Raw genomic sequence first — 25,115 nt, forward strand, 5'->3', positions numbered from 1 at the left:
CCTATTCTCTTCCCCCTCCCAGGTACCTCCTCCCTTAATCCTTCCCCTCTTCTCTTCTTCTCTGGGAAGGTGGGGGCACCCTGAGTATCCCCTTACCCTGGCACATCAAGTCTCTCTGAGGCTATGCACTTCATCTCTCACTAAAGCCAGACAAGGGATCCCAGCTAGAAGACCATAACCCATTACAGGCAACAGCTTTTGGAATAGCCCCCATTCCAGTTGTTTGGGATCCACATGAAGACCAATCTGCACATCTGCTACATATGAGCGGGGAGGCCTAGGTCTAGCCTGTGTATGTTCTTTGGTTGGTAGTTTAGACTCTGAGAGCCCCAAGGGTCCAGGCTAGTTGACTCTGTTGGTCTTCCTATGGAGTTCCCATACCCTTCAAGGCCCTCAATTTTTCCTCCTGTTTTCCTTAAGAATTCTGAACTCCATCCATCTTTCTGAGTCAGCTGCTTGGTGGAGGCTCTCACAGGACAACATGTTCCTGTCTGAATGATTCAGAAATCTGACAGTGGTGGAGGAGAGGCACTGGGAGAATGGTGGTCCCCCTGGGCTGGCAGACTGCTAAGGGCAGTTTGGCTTAGCCCAGAAGGCTCAGCCAGCAGGGAAGATGGGTCGGGGAAGGGAAACTTTCCTGTATGATTCAGGAGTCTGATGGAGGTGGAAGAGAGGTGGTCTGAGAGTGGAGGTCCCCCTAGGATAGCAGACTGCTCAGGGTAGTTTACCTTGGCCCAGAGAAAATTCAGAGTGTTTAAAACAAATCAAACAAACAAAAAATAACAACAAAACAAAACAGAAAACAAAACAACAAAAGAAAGAAACAGCACCTGCATTAGGAACTTGTAACTGCCTGTAATTCTAGCTCCAGGGGAATCTGACACTCTCTACTGGCACACCAAATGTATACACACACACACACACACACACACACACACACACACACACACACAAACACACACACACATACACACATACACACACACATTAAATAATAAAACTTTGAAAGTCAGTAAATAAATATAAGTTCAAGAAAACTATACTTTTATATCACATCAATGTAAAACCTAGGAAAGTATTGAAGTCAAATCCTTATGAGAAAAAAAGACAATCCAAGAGTCTTCCCATTAATTATAAAAATAGTCTACATGAGAATGCTTCTCCTACACAGAGAAAAACTAAACAATAGTCTGTTTTAAAATCATGAAAAGATTTGAGAAACAGGCATAAATTATAAAGACTAAATATAGTAAAACTATTAAAATGGAGAAGGAAAAAAATTAGTTCAATGAGAGGAAGGAAAAAGAAGAAAGGTAAAAAAGAACTTGTGAATATTGACTAAGCAGGGGCTCTCAACCACCCTAATACTATGACCTTTTAATACAGTTCCTCGGGTTCTGGTGATCCCCAGCCATAAAATTAGTTTGTTGCTACTTCATAACCATAAATTTACTACTGTTACAAACTGTAATACGAATATCTGATATACTGGACATTTGATGTAGGACCGGGGTTGTGACTCACAGGTTGAGAACACTACTCCAGTTAGTGTAAGAGCTTTAAGAACATGAGCAAGGTGTGTCCTTATTACATCCCACAGCGGCTCTGCATGCCCGACACAGTAAGACACCAGCAACTTCAAGGAGGAGTAGATGAGTAAGAGGCCTCCAGTCCAGCAAACTGACTCCCAAAAGTACAGGCACAGACATACAGACATAGTGTTATCAGCACTCAAGGCCTAGGGGAGAAATATTTCCATTGAGTCTGTTCAAAGGGAACTAGTTATAAGTTGGAGGACACTGGTATAAAAAATCCTTACTGGACATTTGATGTAGGATTGGGGTTGCAACCCACAGGTTGAAAACCACTACTCCAGTTAGTGTAAGAGCTTTAAGAACATGAGCAAGGTGTTCTTACTTGCAAATGTCTACATGACTTGAAGGGAAAGTGTTTGAAGAGCTTCTCATTGACTATGTTAGCCATAGTGGGATTGTTATTCTGAGCCTGTTTATATATAATGGGAATAAGGCGAGTGAGTGATTATGGGGCATTCTAATTATAACATCTCTGTAACCAAAACAAGTGGGATTTTAAATGAATAAGGAGATACAGACATAAAACAGGACTTAAACAAGCAAGCACCACACTCTGATTTTGCATCAGAGGGATTTATATGAACTCCCAAGCTATTTTATCTTCAACTTTATATATAATTAATTGAAAACATGCACACACACACACACACACACACACACACATTTTAAAAAATAGCTTTCTGACTACAAAAGAGGCCCAATACAATGAGCAACCTAGAAGCAACAAGCATCTTGAGTAGCCAGGCAATAATCTAGAAATACTGCCTAATGGGAAAAGCTCAGGCTCCTCAGAGAACAGCCACTTGTAGTTGGAGGGCACAAAATGTCTCCGAATGTCTGGAGTTGCTGTGTACTACAGGCCAGAAGACTCAGAAGCAATCTAAGGTTCCACCTGGCTAAAAATAGTACCATTGGAGCTTTAATGAGGAAAATAATGGCAACAGATTGAAATTCAAATATATTTAAATGTACAAATTCTTAATAATATTAAGAAATGAGAGAGCACTTTCAGAGCATCACAGCCAATCAACGCACCCTCTTGAGGTTAAATACATGGCCCAGTTCAGGTGCTGGTTTAAATTCCCCTTGGTGGTGTATCGTGTTTGAACAAGCAGCAGGTGGGAAATCTCCCAGTAACGCATCTCCAGCAGGAACATAAGGATGATTCAACTAATGTGGCATGGCTCATAATGAAGTAATGCGCAAAAAGGGTTTAATCTTTTTTAATAAAAAAGAACCACTTTATTGTAATGAACTCAAATGAATTCATGATATAGCTAGTTTAAGTCTGCCAGTGGTTCTCAACCTGTGGGTCATGACCTATGGGGGAGGGTTGAATGACCCTTTCACAAGGGTCACCCAAGGCCATCGGAAAACATATTTACATTAAGATTCATAACAGTAGCAAGATTACAGTTATGAAGTAGCAATGGAAATAACTATATGGTTGGGGTCACCACAACATGAGGAACTGTACTTTTTTGCATGACATATCAACAGCTGCTAATATCTAAGAAATGGCAGCAGCCAGTGTGTGTTTGCTGGTGAAAGGATATATTTTACAACTTTTCCAAGGGGACAGGATGTGAATCTGTCCTCAACTCTGGCTAGCAGGAGAGGCAGGATGGGATGAACTACACCATGAGTTCGCAGTCACGAGCATGCAGGTGTGGTTAGGCAGATGCAATGCCTCGCTTATCAAACATTATTCAATGGCAAAGGAGGCAAGGAGAATAAGCCTTTGTAGTCTAGGTATTTAAAGGAAATGCCTACTTTCTAAAAGAACAAGGTTAAACCTGGCAATCTGTAATAATAGTCAGCCATAAGTAAAAATGAAATCATGAAATTTTCAGGAAAATAGATGGACTTGAAAACAATATTAATCAAGATCACCTAAATGCAGAAAGAAAAAAATCCACATGTTCCCCCTCAAATGCAGAACATAGCCTATACAGGAGTATATGTAAGCAGGTGTGTGTGTGTGTGTGTGTGTGTGTGTGTGTGTGTGTGTGTGCTTGTGTGTGTGTGTGTGTGTGTGTGTGTATTTGTGTGTGTCGTGACATTTGGAAAGAGACAGCAGAGAGGGCAATATGGTGTGGCAAGGATGGATTGAATGCAGGTAAAAGGCACATAAATCATGAAAGAGGTTATAAAGCCACTTCTTTGTAGTTTTAGCTCCATCATAGATTTTTCATGAGGTGGATAAGTGAATAAAAGCATATTAACACTAGAGGTGTAAAACTATCAGTTTTAAAAATGGCCAACTTAACTGCATAGAAATTCACTGAGATACTGGAGTTTGAGTCTAATCAAATGTTTCAGTGGCAGACTTAAACTAGCTGTATCATAATTTACTTGAGTTCATTACGATAAACTGATTCTTTTTTTATTAAAAAAGAATAACCCCTTTCTGTCTATGGATGCAAACTGGAGTGATAAAGTGTAAAGAAGCAAGAAATATCAGCATAAGAGTCATCATAGAGGTTAACTTCATAGGAAGTGAAGTGTGGACATTACACTGGACAGAAGGCTGTGTGGATCAGCAGGCAGATTCTGTTTCCTGACTTGTATGTGTGCAGTGGGTGTGAAAATGCTAGGGTGTGAAGGTGCTAGGGTGTGAAGATTTTAGGTATGAAGATGCTAGGGGGTGAAGATGCTAGGGTGTGAAGGTGCTGGTGTGAATATGCTGGGTGTGAAGGTGCAAGGTGTGAAGGTGCTAGGGTGTAAAGATGCTAGGGTGTAAAGATGCTAGGGTGTGAAAGGGTGAAAAGGTGCTAGGGTGTGAAGGTGCTAAGGTGTAAAAGGGTGTGAAGGTGCTAGGGTGTGAAGGTGCTAGGTGTGAAGGTGGTAGGGTGTGAAGGTGGTAGGGTGTGAAGGTGCTAGGGTGTGAAGGTGCTAGGGTGTGAAGCTGCTGGGTGTGAAGACGCTGGGTGTGAAAATGCTAGGCACTGAATCTGTATCCAACTCTAAGTCCACGGGCTTCCAATGTGATAATAATAGGAGGTGGGACTTAGGAAAAATGATTCAAGAGGGCACATCCCTCACAAATAGGATTTGTGCCTTATTATAGAGAGAACAAATGGAATAGCCTTGTTCTCTCCATCATGTGGGGAGCCAGTTGGGGAGACAGCATCACTAGGAACCAAATTGCCAGGCCCCATGATGTCTATCATTTATAACCAGAGGAAATATATGTTTGATGCTTAAGCCATCTACTCTATGCTGTCTGTTTTGCTTTGTTTGATTTTTAGTAGCCCAGCCAGAACCTTTTCTCACTAAGTTTACATTTGTTGTGTTGAAACATACACACACACAGAGAGAGAGAGAGAGAGAGAGACAGACAGACAGACAGACAGACAGACAGACAGACAGACAGACAGACATTTTTAAACAAAGAAATTAGACAAACAAAGCACCCATCCAGGTCCCTTACCTGTGCCTTGGCCAACGTCTTTTCCAGGAGGTCTCGTTCACGCTCTGTTTGTTGCAGACGTTTGTTCAGCTCTACTATGTCTCCCTTGAGTGATGCCAGGGCTGCCAAGTGGAGCTGTGGTGGCAGAGGAAAGGTACCCACAGTTAGACAAGCTCATTTCCTTGCCGTTCTTTCTGTGATTAGAATAGCCATGTCACCCAAAAGTCAACACTTCCAAGAATGGGAGTGCCTTAATTTCAGGAACAACAGACCTCAGTTAGGGTCTTATACAAGCTGGTGATATGGTCATGATAGGGTCACTCTACAGAGAATGGGGAAAGCCATTCATTTGAGGAGTAGAACCAGAATTAGATGGTAAATTCAGGGTAGGAAATGTAGCTATTTATTCTAAGTGCTTTTCCTGTGTTACTTGGCTGACAGGAATGAGGAGGCCTGATTCAACACAACAGACAAAGTCTGAGCAGGAGACTGAGGCAGGGGGATTGCAAAATCCTGTCTAGAACAAAACAAAATCCTACAAGTTAATTAAAACAGAACAAAAAAATCTATAGGTACAATGGACTCAAAGAAAGGAGGGAGATCAAGGCTGGATACGGCTCAGTGGTGGAGTGCTTGCCTAATCTATAGACAGCCCTTCTATCCCTCAGCAAAGAAAGGGAGAGCTGATTTTATTAGTTGGTTCTTCTGTTGGTTTTCTTGCTATGGACTCCTTCCTTACCAGAGAGCCTCAACTGCCTGAGTATGTGCAGACTCTTACTGAGAATAAAATCAGATTTCTGATGTTACGCTGTGCTCCAAAGAGCAAACCTGCATCCAGCCAGACCCCATTCCCCAGCCATCTTGCTCAGGTTAATAGAAGCTGGAATGAAAGTTCTTTAGGAGTTTTAAGTGGGGAGGCAAGCCCTATGATCAGAATCTGAACTCTGCATTCCGATTACAGGATTTGGCTACATAGGCTCCTGCCCCAGCTAGAGATTCTCTGGTTCTCCAGGCCAAAGATGGGAGAACCGCAACACACATTCAACACACCCCCTCTGCACCCAACTCAGAGGCAACTCCCAGAAGCCTTTGCCTGCCCAGGCACTGTAGACACCTGCCTTCCCTTGGTAGCCTGGGTATCCCAGGCCAATCACCCCTGCCCCTCCTGTACCCCCAGTGCTATGTATTTAGAAATGGAATCATAAGAAATTCTTCCTCTCATAAGCATTCTACAGCTTCCCCCAGGACTGATGTGAGTTGAGAGCAGACATATTTACTAAGGATGGCATGTCCTGGCAGTACACAGTTCAGCTCTTAAGATCGCCTGCACTTCAGCTTTCGAAAGTCAGGTTTTCTGCACCCTGCCCGGCTGTGTCAGAGGTGGGCAGTGGCTTCAAAGAGCTTACATTCTTTAGATTCCACCAGCACTGTGACTAACTTAATTGCACACAGGCTACAAATAAACAGATCAATCACTGATTTGAAACCAGGAACATTTGAAATTTAAAAAGGAAATGCCAAGCAATCTGGTGGTATTTTCGTCTGGTGTAGGGTGAGGGCCCCTCTGAAAAGGTCACTCTGCCATTCAGATACAAGGTTTATGTGATAGTTTCTTAACACAAATATCACTTTGCTCCCACACTATACAATCTTTTTGAGGTTTGTTTTGAGTTTGAAGAGAAAGATTCAGTCCCTTTGGTGTCTGGGGTTGTTGCTGAAGTCCCCCAGCATCAATTCTGGCATGTCATCTGGCTATGTGGTGCTTGGAGAATACACACCACCTAATCCCTGGTGAGGATTATCAAACACATGGACGACTGACCTGTGCTTTAAGAGACATGGGTGTAGATGGGTGGGTCCCAACTGAGAGCCTGGTCTGCTTCCTACCTAGCTCACTCTCTTACATCTGTGACTGTCTACAGGGCTCCGGACGATGAAATCACCAAGTTGGCATGAAATACTACTGACCCTCCCCACAAGGTAAAGAACTATGTCACATAGGAGACACACAAAGTCGCTAATTCCACCATAGTCACACCAGAAGAATCCACAATAGCATCATACTGTTGGGGGGACTGCCGAACTGGGAGCCAAAATACTCTTTTTGTCCCCTTGGCTCTCTGGATCACTGCATGTACACAGGGCAGACAAGTGCCTCTTCAGATGGAAGGCACCCTGATGGAAGCCAGGTCTCAAAGAGTCTTCTGAATTCGGTGGTGGCCTCTACAGACAAACATGAAAGAGCAGATACATAGGCATGGCTTCTACTTGCTGAGATCTACCTATGTGCCTCCAATTTAACAAACATTTGTGCCGGATGTTAACTTTGTGACCCCCATGTTGCTTCACACACCATAGGCTCTGAAGACAAGGAACACAAGGGTAGGTCCTCTGGTGCTCAGCTGGGGCAAGTACAAGAGGGAGTCACTGTCTTAAGGCTTCACACAGCACCAGACACTATAGGCATGACACAGCACCCTGCTATCCTATACAAGATCATACATGACAGTAATTTTCAGGTTTTTTTAATGGATAAAAAGTTTACTTAAAAGAATTTCTCATGCATGATGAGAGAAATGAATTGTAACCAAACTATAAACTAGAAGAGAACTTCTAATGGAAGGAGGGCTGCCTTGAGGTTCTAATTTGTTCTCAGTACTTTTAATCCAATGAGTAGTTTGTAAAGGGAGTTATCTTTTGTATTAAGGAAACAATAGAAAGTCAGGCAAAGGCATAATAACTAAAAAGACTTGTTTTCTTTTCTGTCTCAGTCCATGTCCCCATCGCCAGCCCTTTTGATAGAAAGAAGACAGAATAAAATGTGTTCATTGTTGTCTCTTTCTCAGCAGAGGCACAGAGGGCAGGACTGCCAACAGGGGTCCCCTACCTGCACCCCACAGCCCTAGGAAACTCTCAAGACATGGACATTCCTCTTTGCCAGCCCCATTTAAAGCTAACAGTAACAAAGAGGCTTCTCAGATTAAATCCTTCATAGACCACACAGAGGTGCCTATGGTACCTGGTGGCAGCACAGGCAACAGCATACTGCTGTTTTCTGCCATTTCCCAAGACTTCAAAGTTAGGCCTCTTTAATTTATTTCATTATTATAATTATTTAATCTCTTTTCTCCTCCTTCTTCATTTTACTTGTGCCTGTGTGCACGGGTGAATGCAAGCCATGGCACAAAAGGGTGCAAGATCAGAAGAAAACCTTCAGGGTTTGGTCTCCTCTTTCCATCATGGTGTCTAGGCTTTGAACTTGGGTTTTTAGGTTTGTGTGGCCAAGTGCTTTTACCCGCTAGGCCATCTAATAGTCCTATCTGTGAAATGTTCCCCAGGAGCCTATGCGAAGTGGATGTGGAACCTTTGTCACAGTCTGTATACATTTGGATTTCAGGCATAACATTATCATGTTTCTAGTGATAAAAGCTGTGGATTCTCTAGGTTATTTCTGAGTCAGCTTCACACTCTCCTGTACTATGTGCACTGAAATGCAATGTACCACCTGGACATTTAGCTGTTAGGTAATTGTCAAGTTAGGCAGTTGTTATTTTTAGACAGTTCATTCCATGAGTAGAACTAGCCATAAGGATGAGCTAGCTTAACTTTTGACAGCTAAGGTGTCTGGCCCTAGGGCCCAAGTGAGGGCTGAGCAGACAGACTCTCCTGGAGGTTTTTCCACACTAAGTGGATGAGCAGCCCCTTACATTATCAGCCAGGAGACAGCAGGCTTCATACTTTTTAAGATGTCATTGGAATCCATCAGCCCTACAATGTGATGAGTGGCCTCTGGGGGCCCTTACCTCTATTCTGCTATTACTAACAATAAAGCTGCAAACACAAGCCTACTCTGTTGAGCTAACCCAGCAACCTCTTATAACATTGCATTATAACCATCAGCATCCAGCCCTTGTGTGTAGGCTGCGTGGCTCTGTATCTGACACCTGGCTCATCTTTCTAGGACTTGGAGCTTTGAGCAGCCTAGCCATCAAAGCGCCAAAGGCTCCAGCAGCAGAGTGGAGATGGAAGACTGTGTGATGTGCAGCATCTCTTTACAACGTCGGTTCTGCTAGGTACCTCCCACCATAGGTTGTGCTCTCCTGCCCTACTGGGGTAAGCTCATCTAGAGTGCATTTTGAGGGTGCTATTGTTCTTCCTGTGCCTGCTGGGGTCAGGAGGTTCTTGTGGAAACCATGCCATTCACTATCAGGGTGCTTATGCTTCTGTTCCACTGTGGGATAAAGGAATTTCTACTGTGTCCTCTCTGTGTACCGCTGGTCCTCCCATGCACATTTTGAGTTCACATCTTAAGGAAGGCAATGGGTAATGCCAACCCTTTCTTTCACACAGTGACCTCTTCGCTTAAAGGGTAAGAGGAGAGTGCCACTCAACTTGACTCAACACACACTGTTGGTGGGATATTCTCTTCCCACACTTCATTTTATTCCATCAAAGACACTGGATACAGCATCTTGTTTAATTCCCACATGGTAATGCTGTGAGACAGACATCATCTCTTCTTTGGACAATGAAGAAATCGAAGCATGAATGTTGGGTAGGACAACAGCCCCAGGGCAGAGAGCTAAGGAACCCTAACTTCAAGTCTACTCCACTACATACTTCACTAAAGCTCCAGTTTCAGTGTGTTGTTGCTCTCTTGCCTTTGGGACACCTAAACATGCATGTCTGCGTACATGTATGCATGCAGTTGGATGGAGAAGGGGATCTGTATTGGGGGGTGGGGGTGTAGGAAGACAAGACTTCTGTGGTACTCTCAGGTGGGAGCAGGAAGATGGGAGAGCCTTCCAGTGGCATCGATGAGGCACTTAGCTGGGCGTGAGATCCAGGGAGTCTCCTTGCCTTCTAATGCTCTTGTTTTAAGTATTGGCAGATGGGTTTGTAGTACAAAATCTCTAAGACTCCTCTGGGCTTCAACATAGCAGCACAAGCACCTTGCCTGTCCACTGCCATTAAGAGTAGTGAATGACTACACATGTCCCAGCTGTCCTTGCAGGCAGCCTGGATGAGTGCACAGAAAAGTGGCTTCATTCCTACACCTCTCCTAGACCGTCTACATTGCAGGAGCTTGAATTCAGACACACAAAGAAAAAAATTCCTGGCGCAAGAGCAGTGCCCCCAGCCAGATAGATACAATCAGGCTCTGTGTGGTGGCTACCTATTTGCTACTAGGATTCCAGCTAGATGCACCTGCTGTGTAGTACTTTGAGAAAGGCTGTTCAGGCTTGAAACTTAAAACTCATTAAGACCTTGTTGATCCCGGCCCATAGCTCACTGCTCCCAAATCCCTTGGAAGAGAGAGATCACCACCTGGACAGGTGAGAACTCCTGAGATTGCAGAGCAGAAAGACCACCAATACTGCCCACCCCTGCCCACATCCCTGGCCCAAGAGGAAACTGTATATGGCCTCTGGGAACTGGAAGATAGGGGCACTCGAACGGCAGATCCCCTGCAGTCCAGACACCATCTGGACCTGAAAGGAACTACTCAACAGTTATCTGCACACAAATCCCTTGTCAGGGAGAGCTAAACCTTCAGAGGGGCAGACACGCTTGGGAAGCCAGAAGAGACTACACTTTGCCCACATTTCTAACTCCAGAGGAAAAAACACCGACCCCTGTGCACTGGGGCTCCAGGAAAAGATGGTGCAGGCCCTCCTGGTTGGCGCCCTCACAGACAACTCAAAAGCAGCCCCCCACGAGCAACTTCAGCCACGGGACCATAGGTAAGACCAACTTTTCTGCTGCAAGCGACCTGCCTGGTGGACTCAGGACACACGCCCACAGGAACAGTTGAAGACCAGTAGACAGGAAAGACTACACTCCTGAAAGCAGAACACTCTGTTCCCATAACTGGTTGAAAGAAAACAGGAAAACAGGTCGACAGCACTCCTGAAACACAGGCCTTTAGGATGGTCTAGCCACTGTCAGAAATAGCAGAACTAGGTAACACCAGAGACAACCTGATGGCGAGAGGCAAGCACAGGAACCCAAGCAACAGAAACCAAGACTACATGGCATCATCGGAGCCCAATTCTCCCACAAAAGCAAACACCGAATATCCAAACACACCAGAAAAGCAAGATCTTGATTTTATATCACATTTGATCATGATGATGGAGGACTTCAAGAAAGACATGGAGAACTCCCTTAGAGAAACGCAGGAAAACATAAATAAACAAGTAGAAGCCTAAAGAGAGGAATCACAAAAATCCGTGAAAGAATTCCAGGAAAACACAACCAAACAGGTGAAGGAATTAAAAATGGAAACAGAAGCAATGAAGAAAAGAAACATGGAAACAACCCTGGATACAGAAAACCGAAGGAAGAGACAAGGAACCATATATACAAGCATCACCAACAGAATACAAGAGATAGAAGAGAGAATCTCAGAAGCAGAAGATTCCATAGAAATCACTGACACAAAGGTGAAAGAAAATGTAAAACGGAAAAAGCGACTGGTCCAAAACATACAGGAAATCCAGTACTCAATGAGAAGATCAAACCAAAGGATAATAGGTATAGAAGAGAGTAAAGACTACCAGCTCAAAGGACCAGTAAATATCTTCAACAAAATCATGGAAGAAAACTTCCCTAACCTAAAGAAAGAGGTGCCCATAAACATACAAGAAGCATACAGAACTAGAAATAGATTGGACCAGAAAAGAAAGTCCTCTCGTCACATAATAGTCAAAACACCAAATGCAGAAAATAAAGAAAGAATATTAAAAGCAGTAAGGGAAAAAGGTCAAGTAACATATAAAGGCAGACCTATCAGAATCACACCAGACTTTTCGCCAGAAACTATGAAGGCCAGAAGATCCTGGACAGATGTCATACAGACCCTAAGAGAACACAAATGCCAGCCCAGGTTACTGTATCCTGCAAAACTCTCAATTAACATAGATGGAGAAACCAAGATATTCCATGACAAAACCAAATTTACACAATATCTTTCTCCAAATCCAGCACTACAAAGGATAATAAAGGGTAAAGCCCAACATAAGGAGGCAAGCTATACCCTAGAAGAAGCAAGAAACTAATCATCTTGGCAACAAAACAAAGAGAAGAAAAGCACACAAACATAACCTCACATCCAAATATGAATATAACAGGAAGCAATAATCACTATTCCTTAATATCTCTCAACATCAATGGCCTCAACTCCCCAATAAAAAGACATAGATTAACAAACTGGATACGCAATGAGGACCCTGCATTCTGCTGCCTACAGGAAACACACCTCAGAGACAAAGACAGACACTACCACAGAGTGAAAGGCTGGAAAACAACTTTCCAAGCAAATGGTCAGAAGAAGCAAGCTGGAGTAGCCATTCTAAAATCAAATAAAATCAATTTTCAATTAAAAGTCATCAAAAAAGATAAGGAAGGACACTTCATATTCATCAAAGGAAAAATCCACCAAGATGAACTCTCAATCCTCATCTTCGGTTGGTTTATATACAAGTGTGCAATTTCTAGGCTTGAAAGTAAAACGATGCTATCTGGTGCTGGATAGAGGAGCCTTATTTTTTATTATGGCAGCTTGCTACTTTTGTAACATGGTGATTTGGTTGAACACAATAAAGTACAGTAGTAACTGATCTCCCCTTCTTCCTGGATGAGTGAGGAGATGATTAAATGTTGATGTCAGCATCCTTGAGCATATTCAGATGAGCTTCTGCTTCTGTTGAAAAGGATGCTGTGTTTGATTGTGGTCCGAAGCTTTGAAGCACTACTTGGCATCACCTTCCTTGGAGGTCTCACTGTTTAAATATAACAGATTTGATAGCTTGTTGGTAAGGTGAGGTCCAGCTTGTCTCCACTAGGTCATCTTCATGTGAATCCGGTGGTTATACGGTTTTGTTATAGGGATATTTCATTTTTTTAATAACGGTTTTAGCTGACATTCATGGAGAGAATGAATCCTTAGAACTGTGCCACTAGTGAAAGGAAATCCTGTCTAGAGTATGTTTCTTTACAAAGCTGTGTCACACCATCCTTTGGGCCCTCTGCTGGAAAAGTAGAATCAAGTCTCAAATAATGCCTTTTAAATTGTATCCTCTAGTATTATACATGTAGGACAGTACTGTATCATACCTCTGTGGATGTAAAATATCTTGTACCTGCTTTATGATACGTAGTAGTGACCGTGCTTTATCAGAGCTGTTTTTAATGATGTTGCTCAGAATGTTTTCTTTCCAGATGATGATTGAGAAGCTAATCTAAAAAAAAATGGTGCCAGGTACCACAAGAGTAACAGAACTGTGCTGTTTTCTCGGGTTTTGTTTTTTTACTTTTTTTTTTTTAATGGAGTGTGCTGGATGTCTCTACAGTTTTGTTCCGATGACCGCAGAACCTGGAAAAGCTGTTGCTGCTGTTGATGCATAACACACTGCTATTATTGGTCTTTTTATATAAATATAAATATATATACAGATATATAATTTGAATTTTTTGAAACTTTAGCTGTGCTGTCAACTTTGGAAAAAAGTATCCCCGTTTACTGTGTTGAGTTGGCACTGTACAGAAATTAACAGCCATATTGGTCTAGAAATATTGAACTTAAGTTTTTTCCATTTGTACAGGGGTAACACACTGTATTAAATATGTAAGGTCTTATCTACGTGGGTTTGATTACAAAAACTAATACTCTCTAAATTTAAAAAAAAATGGGGTTCAGAGCTAAACAAAGAATTCACAGCTGAGGCATGCCAAATGGCTGAGAAACACCTAAAGAAATGTTCAACATAAAGATGTAAAAAAAGTAAAAAAAGACATAAAGGAAATGCAAATCAAAACAACCCTGAGATTTCACCTCACACCAGTGAGAATGAGTAAGATCAAAAACTCAGGTGACAGCAAATGTTGGCAAGGATGAGGAGAAAGAGGAACACTCCTCCATTGTTGGTGGGATTGCAAACTGGTACAACCATCTAGAAATCAGTCTGGAGGTTCCTCAGAAATTGGACATTGAACTACGTGAGGACCCAGCTATACCTCTCTTTGGCAAATACCCAAAAGATGCCCCAACATATTACAAAAACACGTGTTCTACTATGTTCATAGCAGCCTTATTTATAATAGCCAGAAACAGGAAAGAACCCAGATGCCCTTCAACAGAGGAATGGATACAGAAAATGTGGTACATCTACACAATGGTATATTACTCAGCTATCAAAAACAATGACTTTGAAAACTCATAGCGCTCAGTGCCTGCAGAAAGAAAGAGAAAGAGCATATGTCAGCAGCTTGACAGCACACCTAAAATCTCTAGAACAAAAAGAAGGAAATACAACCAGGGGGAGTAGAAGGCAGGAAATAATCAAACTCAGAGCTGAAATCAACCAAGTAGAAAGAAAAAGGACCATAGAATCAACAGAACCAAAAGTTGGTTCTTTGAGAAAATCAACAAGATAGATAAACCCTTACCCAGACTAACAAGAGGACACAGAGAGTGTATCCAAATTAACAAAATCAGAAATAAAAAGGGAGACATAACTACAGAATCAGAGGTATTTCGAAAAATCATCAGATCCTACTACAAAAGCCTATATTCAACAAAAGTAGAAAATCTGCAGGAAATGGACAATTTTCTAGACAGATACCAGGTACCGAAGTTAAATCAGGAACAGATAAACCAGTTAAACAACCCCATAACTCCTAAGGAAATAGAAGCAGTCATTAAAGGTCTCCCAACCAAAAAGAGCCCAGGTCCAGATGGGTTTAGTGCAGAATTCTATCAGACCTTCATAGAAGACCTCATACCAATATTATCCAAACTATTCCACAAAATTGAAACAGATGGAGCACTACCGAATTCCTTCTATGAAGCCACAATTACTCTTATACCTAAACCACACAAAGACCCAACAAAGAAAGAGAACTTCAGACCAATTTCCCTTATGAATATCGACGCAAAAATACTCAATAAAATTCTGGCAAACTGAATCCAAGAGCACATCAAAACAATCATCCACCATGATCAATAGGCTTCATCCCAGGCATGCAGGGATGGTTTAATATACGGAAAACCATCAACGTGATCCATTATATAAACAAACTTAAAGAACAAAACCACATGATCATTTCATTAGATGCTGAGAAAGCATTTGACAAAATTCAACACAGCTTCATGATAAAAGTCCTGGAAAGAATAGGAATTCAAGGCCCATACCTAAACATAGTAAAAGCCATATACAGCAAACCAGTTGCTAACATTAAACTAAATGGAGAGAAACTTGAAGCAATCCAACTAAAATCAGGTACTAGACAAGGCTGCCCATTCTCTCCCTACTTATTCAATATAGTTCTTGAATTTCTAGCCAGAGCAATCAGAAAACAAAAGGAGGTCAAGGGGATACAGATCTGAAAAGAAGAAGTCAAAATATCACTTTTTGCAGATGATATGATAGTATATTTAAGTGATCCTAAAAGTTCCACCAGAGAACTACTAAAGCTGATAGACAACTTCAGCAAAGTTGCTGGGTATAAAATTAACTCAAATAAATCAGTAGCCTTCCTCTACACAAAAGAGAAACAAGCCGAGAAAGAAATTAGGGAAACGACACCCTTCATAATAGACCCAAATAATATAAAGTACCTTGGTGTGACTTTAACCAAGCAAGTAAAAGATTTGTACAATAAGAACTTCAAGACTTTGAAGAAAGAAATTGAAGAAGTCCTCAGAAGATGGAAAGATCTCCCATGCTCATGGATTGGCAGGATTAAGATAGTAAAAAATGGCCATTTTACCAAAAGCGATCTACAGATTCAATGCAATCCCCATCAAAATACCAATCCAATTCTTCAAAGAGTTAGACAGAACAATTTGCAAATTCATCTGGAATGACAAAAAACCCAGGATAGCTAAAATTATCCTCAACAATAAAAGGACTTCAGGGGGAATCCCTATCCCTGAACTCAAGCAGTATTACAGAGCAAGAGTGATAAAAACTGCATGGTATTGGTACAGAGACAGACAGATAGACCAATGGAACAGAATTGAAGACCCAGAAATGAACCCACACACCTATGGGCACTTGATTTTTGACAAAGGAGCCAAAACCATCAAATGGAAAAAAGATAGCATTTTCAGCAAATGGTGCTGGTTCAACTGGAGGTCAACATGTAGAAGAATGCAGGTCGATCCATGCTTATCACCCTGTACAAAGCTTAAGTCCAAGTGGATCATGGACCTCCACATCAAACCAGATACACTCAAACTAATAGAAGAAAAACTAGGGAAGCATCTGGAACACATGGGCACTGGAAAAAATTTCCTGAACAAAACACTATTGGCTTATGCTCTAAGATCAAGAATGGACAAATGGGATCTCATAAAACTGCAAAGCATCTGTAAGGCAAAGGACACTGTGGTTAGGACAAAACGGCAACCAACAGATTGGGAAAAGATCTTTACCAATCCTACAACAGATAGAGGCCGTATATCCAAAATATACAAAGAACTCAAGAAGTTAGACCGCAGGGAGACAAATAACCCTATTAAAAAATGGGGTTCAGAGCTAAACAAAGAATTCACAGCTAAGGAATGCCAAATGGCTGAGAGACACCTAAAGAAATATTCAACATCTTTAGTCATAAGAGAAATGCAAATCAAAACAACCCTGAGATTTCACCTCACACCAGTGAGAATGGCTAAGATCAAAAACTCAGGTGACAGCAGATGCTTGCGAGGATGGGGAGAACAAGGAACACTCCTCCATTGTTGGTGGGATTGCAGACTGGTACAACCATTCTGGAAATCAGTCTGGAGGTTCCTCAGAAAATTGGACATTGAACTGCCTGAGGATCCAGCTATACCTCTCTTGGGCATATACCCAAAAGATGCCCCAACATATAAAAAAGACACGTGCTCCACTATGTTCATTGCAGCCTTATTTATAATAGCCAGAAGCTGGAAAGAACCCAGATGCCCTTCAACAGAGGAATGGATACAGAAAATGTGGTACATCTACACAATGGAATATTACTCAGCTATCAAAAACAATGACTTTATGAAATTCCTAGGCAAATGGTCGGAACTGGAAAATATCATCCTAAGTGAGCTAACCCAATCACAGAAAAACACACATGGTATGCACTCATTGATAAGTGGCTATTAGCCCAAATGCTTGAATTACCCTAGATGCCTAGAACAAATGAAACTCAAGACAGATGATCAAAATGTGAATGCTTCACTCCTTCTTTAAAAGGGGAACAAGAATACCCTTGGCAGGGAATAGAGAGGCAAAGATTAAAACAGACACAGAAGGAACACCCATTCAGAGCCTGCCCCACATGTGGCCCATGCATATACAGCCACCCAATTAGACAAGATGGATGAAGCAAAGAAGTGCAGGCCGACAGGAGCCGGATGTTGATCTCTCCTGAGAGACACAGCCAGAATACAGCAAACACAGAGGCGTATGCCAGCAGCAAACCACTGAATTGAGAATAGGACCCCTGTTGAAGGAATCAGAGAAAGAACTGGAAGAGCTTGAAGGGGCTCGAGACCCCATATGTACAACAATGCCAAGCAACCAGAGCTTCCAGGGACTAAGCCACTACCTAAAGACTATACATGGACTGACCTGGACTCTGACCTCATAGGTAGCAATGAATATCCTAGTAAGAGCACCAGTGAAAGGGGAAGCCCTGGGTCCTGCTAAGACTGAACCCCCAGTGAACTAGATTGTTGCGGGGAGGGTGACAAGGGGGGAGGATGGGGAGGGGAACACCCATAAAGAATGGGATGGGGGAGGGGGATGTTTGCCCTGAAACCGGGAAAGGGAATAACACTCGAAATGTATATAAGAAATACTCAAGTTATTAAAAAAAATGACTTTATGAAATTCCTAGGCAAATGGAGGGAACTGGAAAATATCATCCTTAGTGAGGTAACCCAATCACAGAAAAACACCCATGGTATGCCCTCATTGATAAGTGGCTATTAGCCCAAATGCTTGAATTGCCCTAGATGCACAGAACACATACAACTCAAGAAGGATGACCAAAATGTGAATGCTTCACTCCTTCTTGAAAAGGGTAACAAGAATACCCTTGTCAGGGAATAGGGAGGCAATGTTTAGAACAGATGCAGAAGGAACACCCATTCAGAGCCTGCCCCACATGTGGCCCATACATATATAGCCACCAAACTAGATAAGATGGATGAAGCAAAGAAGTGCAGGCTGACAGGAACCAGATATAGATCTCTCCTGAGAGACACACCCAGAACACAGTAAATACATAGGTGAATGCCAGCAGCAAACCACTGAACTGAGAACGGGACCCCCGTTGAAGGAATCAGAGAAAGGACTGGAAGAGCTTGAAGGGACTCGAGACCCCATATGAAAAACAATGCCAACCAACCAGAGTTTCCAGGGACTAAGCCACTACCCAAAGACTATACATGGACTGACCCTGGGCTCCAACCTCATAGGTAGCAATGAATAGCCTAGTAAGAGCACCAGTGAAAGGGGAAGCCCTTGGTCCTGCCAAGACTGAACCCCCAGTGAACGTGATTGTTGGGGGGAGTGTGGTAATGGGGCAGGATGGGGAGGGGAACCTCTTATAGAAAGGGAGGGTGAGGGGTTAGGGGGATGTTGGCCCGGATACCAGGAAGGAGAATAACAATCGAAATGTAAGTAAGAAATAATCAAGTTAATAAAGATAAAAAAAAAAAACAAACCTCATTAAGCATCATCTACAAGATTGCATGCTGCATGCAAATCACTTGCCGCTGCCCTTGGTCAACTCACAAAGTAGCAACTTTTTCTCTCTTTATTTTTTCTGCCAATGCCCTTGACAGGTCAATAGCCTTGGCGTTCCTTGGAGAACCTAGGTTAAAATCCAGTTCCAGAAAGCCCTTTCAACATTTAGATACCAGGTTACCATTAGGTAAGAATGTGTTTCACAGGTGATGGTGCCAAGACACCTGCCCAAGGTCTGGGTACCTATGAAGGCAGGCACACCAGTGTCCTCAGATCCCTTGTAAAACCACATTTCCCTTCAAATGGCTGTGCCTCTTAAATACTAGCTGTTTGTTTACTTTGATCATAAGATATTGAACTATAAAAATATCTGATCAGTAGAATATTTATATCTATATTTTAAGTGTATTCTAGCTATTACTATTGCTATTAAATATTAGCAACAGTATTCTCCATGAAGTACATTTTGTATTGTTTTCTTTCAATAAGAACACAAAATTAAGTGATATTCAAAGAGTTTTAGAAACACATTCAGACAAAATGATACTGCAATAGACAGGCAGTCCCTGCTTACATTTCAAGGTGGCTGCACTCTAATGACACATCATGGAGTGGATAAGGATATAACAATTAAGCCCAGCTAATCAAGGAACATGAATATTTCAGTGCACACTAAATACAAATGTGATCCCTGGGGCAGAAACTCCCACCGAGAATCACATGAACATGAGTAACAGAGTTTCTTGACAAGGACTTCATTGTTCATAAATTTTTATATCGATCCAATTAGGAGGTATTGAATTGCCCATTCTAGAGAAAACCAAGTACTTTTAATGGTGCAACAGTCAATAAACTCCACAGATCGGAATAGTCCAGTGTAATTTTACAGTGATGGCTGAAGCACTCTGAAGGACCCTGGGCTTTTGTGTGTGTGTGTGTGTGTGTGTGTGTGTGTGTGTGTGTGTGTGTGTGTATAAGACAGAAAGAGAGAGAGAGAGAGAGAGAGAGAGAGAGAGAGAGAGAGAGAGAGAGGAAGGAAAACAATGTCTTTTGTTGGGGAAAGCAGGTGAAGGTTCAGAGAACATGTGTGTGTACATCTGCACACATGCACACAAACACACACAGGGCTTCACTTGTCACTCAAAGTATATGCTTCCAGACTGTCAATTGAAGTTCAGGACCAGATGTTCTGTTGATTACTCAAGAATTCAGGACAATTATTTCTAAATGTATTTCTAGCTTATTAATGATACCTTAATATGCATTATTTCATTTAAATAAAATACTTGTCAAAGACTTGCTGCCAGGACATGCCCCTATTCCAGTGAAGGCACAGGCAAGCCCTGGCTGGCTTGATTTCCCCAAGGCATGCTGATGGATTGATGGGCTACTTCCTAGATCCTTGCTGTAGCTAATCCAAAGCCTCCAGCCTGGAGAGAGGAGATAGACTTCGACTCTACTCCTTTCTGGCTTCTTGAACAGCCTTGCTGATAGCTTCAGAGAAAGTGAGTGGATAGAAAAGAAGAAAAGATTGGGATTCAAACTGTCTCTCTTTGCAAATGACCCTAACCTAGTTGGCGTCATCCAACCCTGGATCACCTTGATCTCAGAACAGGAAGAATATTGGGAAAAGCAGAGTCTAGGCAACTAAGGAGAGCAGCAAAATAATGGATAAGGTCATACAAAACCCTGTCCTTGGGGAACAGAGCTGAAGCCTCACTCTGCTCATCTGTAAATGGGCACAATGCTAACGCATGCAAAGTTCTAGAGGTAGAACCAAGTGCTACGGGTAAAATTCTAGATCACAAAGCCAGCTGCCCAACAGCTAGCTGCATGGCTTTGACCACTGTGCCCATCATGGACATGTGACTTCCTTTTATCTCCTAAAAGGTGCTAAGATAAAAATTGGACTTTGAAGGCAATAGTAGGTCATTCTCCTGTCTCCCACTTTACACAATCCTTTGTAAAACAATCAAGTTGACACTCTTCCACAGGGCAACCTAGATCACACTAATCATGGTAATCTATACTTTGCCTTTCAACACATGAAGTTGAATCACAAGCTCCCCATCCCACTGGGTGGGCAGGTAGGCAGGAAGGCACACACAGCACAATAATCCCTGACAGTCTGTGAAGAGACATCACCCTACCACACCTAATCCACACCCCACTTCCTGCTTGCTCCTGTCCTTTGAGGTGAGATGATCAAAACATACACACCAACCTCAAAAAGAGCTACCATATACCGTATCTCAAAGGCAAAAGAGAAATGAAAGATTTACTGTGATCTAGGACACAATGGCCTGTTCATGAGAGTGAAGGTAAAAGGTGAGCTGAAAAACTGTGTGATATACACTGGGGGTATGAGGTTGACACACACAACCCCCACACACACTATTAGGAACATACATATCCAATAACTTGGTGATTATTATTTCCTATAGAAATGAGACATTCCTTTGATTCTTCTGACTGTCTCCACCTACTTCCCATTGACCATGAGAGACAAGTTTTCCTTCAGTCACAAGCATTTTCTAGCCTTTTATTATTTTCTATTTCTTTTTCACAGCACTTGATAGTATCTAACATTATGGATTTGGTTTGGTTTTTGTTTCGGATGAATGGTTTTACCAGGAGGCTTCTGTGGTGGGAGAAATATTAGGAGTCTTGGAACCAGTCAGTAGACAAGACAGACAATGATTATTGAATGAATAAATTGAGACAAAAATTAAAATCCAATAGAAAGAACATACATTCTCCTTACCCACATTATCTACAGATCATTATCAGCTATACAAAAGCTGACAAGTTTTTTTTTAAATACACTTACTATATCTTGTATGAAACAGTATGGTTAATATAGGGCACCTTTTTGGCTGAAATATCTACTTGCAAGTCTGCAATAAATGGTACCAAAATGCAGGTACCATTCCCAGGCTGCCTCTGCAAAGTGTCCAGGTAGCTTTTTGATGTCCTCTTTGCACCATGAACATGGTTAATTTCCTTGCCCCTACTTACTAAGCATTCTGGAGACTATAAATAAACCTATATGCTATCACTGCCCTCTATATAGTATAACCAGGGAGGTAAAAATACTCTAGTAAGCTCTTACGTTCTCTCTTTGATGATGTTTAAAGAAAGGAGAGGCTATGCCACAGGCAAAGGCATGCTTAAGTCTAGAGCCAAGCAAAAGCTGTTCTAGCTGGAAGGAGTCCGTTCTTGTGAGTGAGCCATGCACCCACCAAAGCAGATATCCCCTCCCCCATCTGCCAGCACTAGTCCAGTCAGGGCCTATGTGCTTCTCAATCCCTTGCCAAATCCCAAAGCTGTCTGAGCTGCAGCTCAGTGCAAGGGAGCCACAGAAGCCTGTGGTTTGCATCTGGTTAGACAGCATTCCAGTCCCTTTCCTTGAGGAGTGCTTCTTCCTTGAAGCCAGCCTGTCCTCCCACTTTGTGTCTAGAAACCATAACACAACAGCAATTCAGACAGGCATGCAACAGCTCAGCATTATTTTAACACACAGCATGGACCCTCCCTTTTCTCCTCCACTTATATTTTATCATTTGAAACCTTGCCAGCACACACTCTTATGAAATAATTTTCTTTTTCTTTCTTTTTCCCTCCTCTCAGTACCCAGGCCAACTCTCAAGCTAATAGAGTAGGCATAGTAGCAACTTCACTAACTATAGGGGAGACAGCAAGAGACAGTAAAAGACACAGAGAAGACTCCTAAATCTTTACTCTTCTGCTGTGAAAGTACTTCTCAACACCCTGAGAAGAAGCAAGGTAACAAGAGCCTACTGTGGAAGGTTCAGGAAACACTGCATTGGGTGTATATATGTATCAGTTGTTTCTGAGTAAGGGGAAGCCCTGGATTCTAGCCAAGAACACACAGCAGTCAAGTGCAAGCAAGCTTCTTCCAAACCCATTGTCCACCATGGTGACAGAACCTCATATGAGATGTTCATCCCTCACAGTTTCTGAATAGGTTCCTTCTCGATCTAAAATTCTCCTGCAGTTATACAGAGGTAAAAAGCAAAGTCTCAAGGAAGGGTTATGTATTTTCTGAGACTCAGGAAGCTAGCCTGACCATTAGATAAAACATGCATAGTAGAAGAGGTCCATCTAGTCCCTGAGTTTGCTTCCATGTCTATCCTGTCTAGTCTTAACTCCTTGTAGACACAAGCACTAGAATGCAATCCCAGAGGATCTCTAAAGTTGCTTCAGTTTGTTTACTGAGAGCAAGGAAAACAAATGAAGGCATTCTAGACTATTCTAAGCTATTTAGAACTAGAATAGTCCCAACCCAGACTAAGATCAGAGATGAATGTCTAAGTGCAATAGTGAAGAGAGATGCTGCAGGTACCACTAAAAATAAGGGCTTGAACTGTTCCAGCTGAGCCTCACCCTGAAGGAATTCACACTGAATCACTAGATTCGGGACCCGACACAGTGGCTTGAAAGAACTTTTGCCTGATAATTCAGGAGAAGCCTCTTCAGGACCAAAGAGTTATCATGACACAAACTTCTGAGACACCAATTACGAGAGAGTATTAGTAAAGTTACAGTTTCAGGGCAAAGCTCATTTGAAATGTATAATGGGATTATGTATCTGAAGCCTGCCAGTTGGTCTGTCCACCCATCTCAGTGCCACATTCAATGACATCAAGCTTAGTTCTGGGCTCCCAGGAAAGTATAACAAGTCTGAAGGAGATTACTCTGCTTCAAGGGAAAGGAGGGAGGACAAATTAGCACTAGCTGACAAGCACAGGTTGAACTCCAAGTACTAGCAGCTAATGCAGCAAGAGATAATGGGTTTACATTTCAGCATGAAGCCTGCAGGCTGACAGTGAAGCTCATTACATCTTAGACAGTAGGCAGGGCTATGGAATTGCTCTCCTGGAAAACCTTTCCAGACAGGAATGAATCTCCTTTCCCTGCACTAATGTGGGTGCAGTCTTGCCTGGGAGTTTATAGAATGCAGCCTCTTGGAATCCATTCCAGTCTGATGGCTCTCTCATTTTATACCAGTATGCACTGGGGCAAAAAGCTAAGTCAGCAAACAGAGAAATAACAGAGGGCACTTCTTTGCATGTGAAAAAAAAAAAAACCAAACCAGAAGCCATCACACAACACAGGCTTTCTGTCTGTGATTCCTCACAGCAATGGGAACATGCTTCATTTTCCAATGTGTGGCAGCCAAGACCTGTGATGGTTTCATATCTTCAGGGTCTGAGACTATACAGAGAATGGCTGCAACCAAGATGGGCATTGATTCCAAGAGATGGACACCAGAAGGGATAGATAGCATCCCTTCCCATAGCCCAACAGGCTAGTGCAGAAAAAATAAAGAGAACTAATGCCTTAAATCTGAATCAAATGTCTGGATTCTTTACAGAATTGACATATTTCCCCATTCCGGGAAAGACAAACAATATCTAGCACTATCCATCTTATCCAATAACCATCTTAAAGGAACCTAAATATTCAGAAGTTGCCCGTTGACCCAAGATTTTTAAAGTTTGTAAGTGAACCTATCTCATTCTAGGAATTAAATTCATTGGGTGCGATTTTGTGTTCACCAAAAATGTATAAAACCATCAAGTCATTTCCAGGGGAAACAGCCACTGAGTTTCACTGTGACACATTTCACATACCTGGTGCAGTGGTAGGTAGGCCACTGCTAGCCACTGCAAGCCTACTTCCAGCTTATTTATGTTGTACATGCTCATCACCATGGCAACAAGGAAGTTCTAAGGTATTCCTACTCGCATGTACAGCCTGTCTTAAGATTTTGCTAAAAATGTGCCTTTTCCCAGATAAATTCCAGATGCTTAGCCTATTTTCACATCCATTTAGTTTTATATCACCATATCACACGACCTGTTCCTTGAAACTTTCTAGGAAGAAACAAAACCAAAAACACTTGAACTTTATTCCCCATGACAGCTAATGCATAGAGACTCAGAAACACACATTTTTAAAAGGTTGGTAAAAAAAATATAAGCTATCTTCCATAGAAATACGTTTTTAGAGTATGTTGGATGATAAGTATAAAACTAGGCATGGGGAGCATATCTATAATCCCATCACCCAGGATGAGGCAGAGGGACTTTGAGCTTGAAGGTATTCTGAGCTACATAGAAAGGTCATGTCTTAAACCAAAGATGAAACACATATATGGTGTAAATCATAAGACAGTAAAATTTTGTCCCATGGTGAGTTGAATTCTAGAACACATTGGATGCAAAAATAAATAGTGGGCACAGGGAATAGCAAAACATGCTTTCCAGATGTGCCTGTTGCTCTCTTTTGCTTAAAACTCTCCTAGCAGGCAGGGGTGAAGCAAAAAGATCTGGGGTGAGGAAGGGAGAG

The 25,115-nt window shown here is 42.1% G+C and overlaps 1 protein-coding gene across 12 annotated transcripts in view; it reads right to left on the reverse strand.

Annotated features, from left to right (window-relative positions):
• Mcc (MCC regulator of WNT signaling pathway) overlaps positions 1 to 25,115 on the reverse strand; it is a 474,765-nt gene that overhangs the window by 125,883 nt on the left and 323,767 nt on the right. For all 12 annotated transcript variants that reach the window (XM_039096842.2, XM_039096845.2, XM_039096844.2 and 9 more), the window contains one exon: positions 5,029 to 5,142. In XM_039096842.2, the coding sequence (XP_038952770.1) occupies positions 5,029 to 5,142 (114 nt within the window). The remainder of the gene's footprint in view (positions 1 to 5,028; positions 5,143 to 25,115) is intronic.

The sequence above is a fragment of the Rattus norvegicus genome, chromosome 18 (genome assembly GCF_036323735.1).
Source record: "Rattus norvegicus strain BN/NHsdMcwi chromosome 18, GRCr8, whole genome shotgun sequence".
Classification (NCBI taxonomy): Eukaryota; Metazoa; Chordata; class Mammalia; order Rodentia; family Muridae; genus Rattus; species Rattus norvegicus.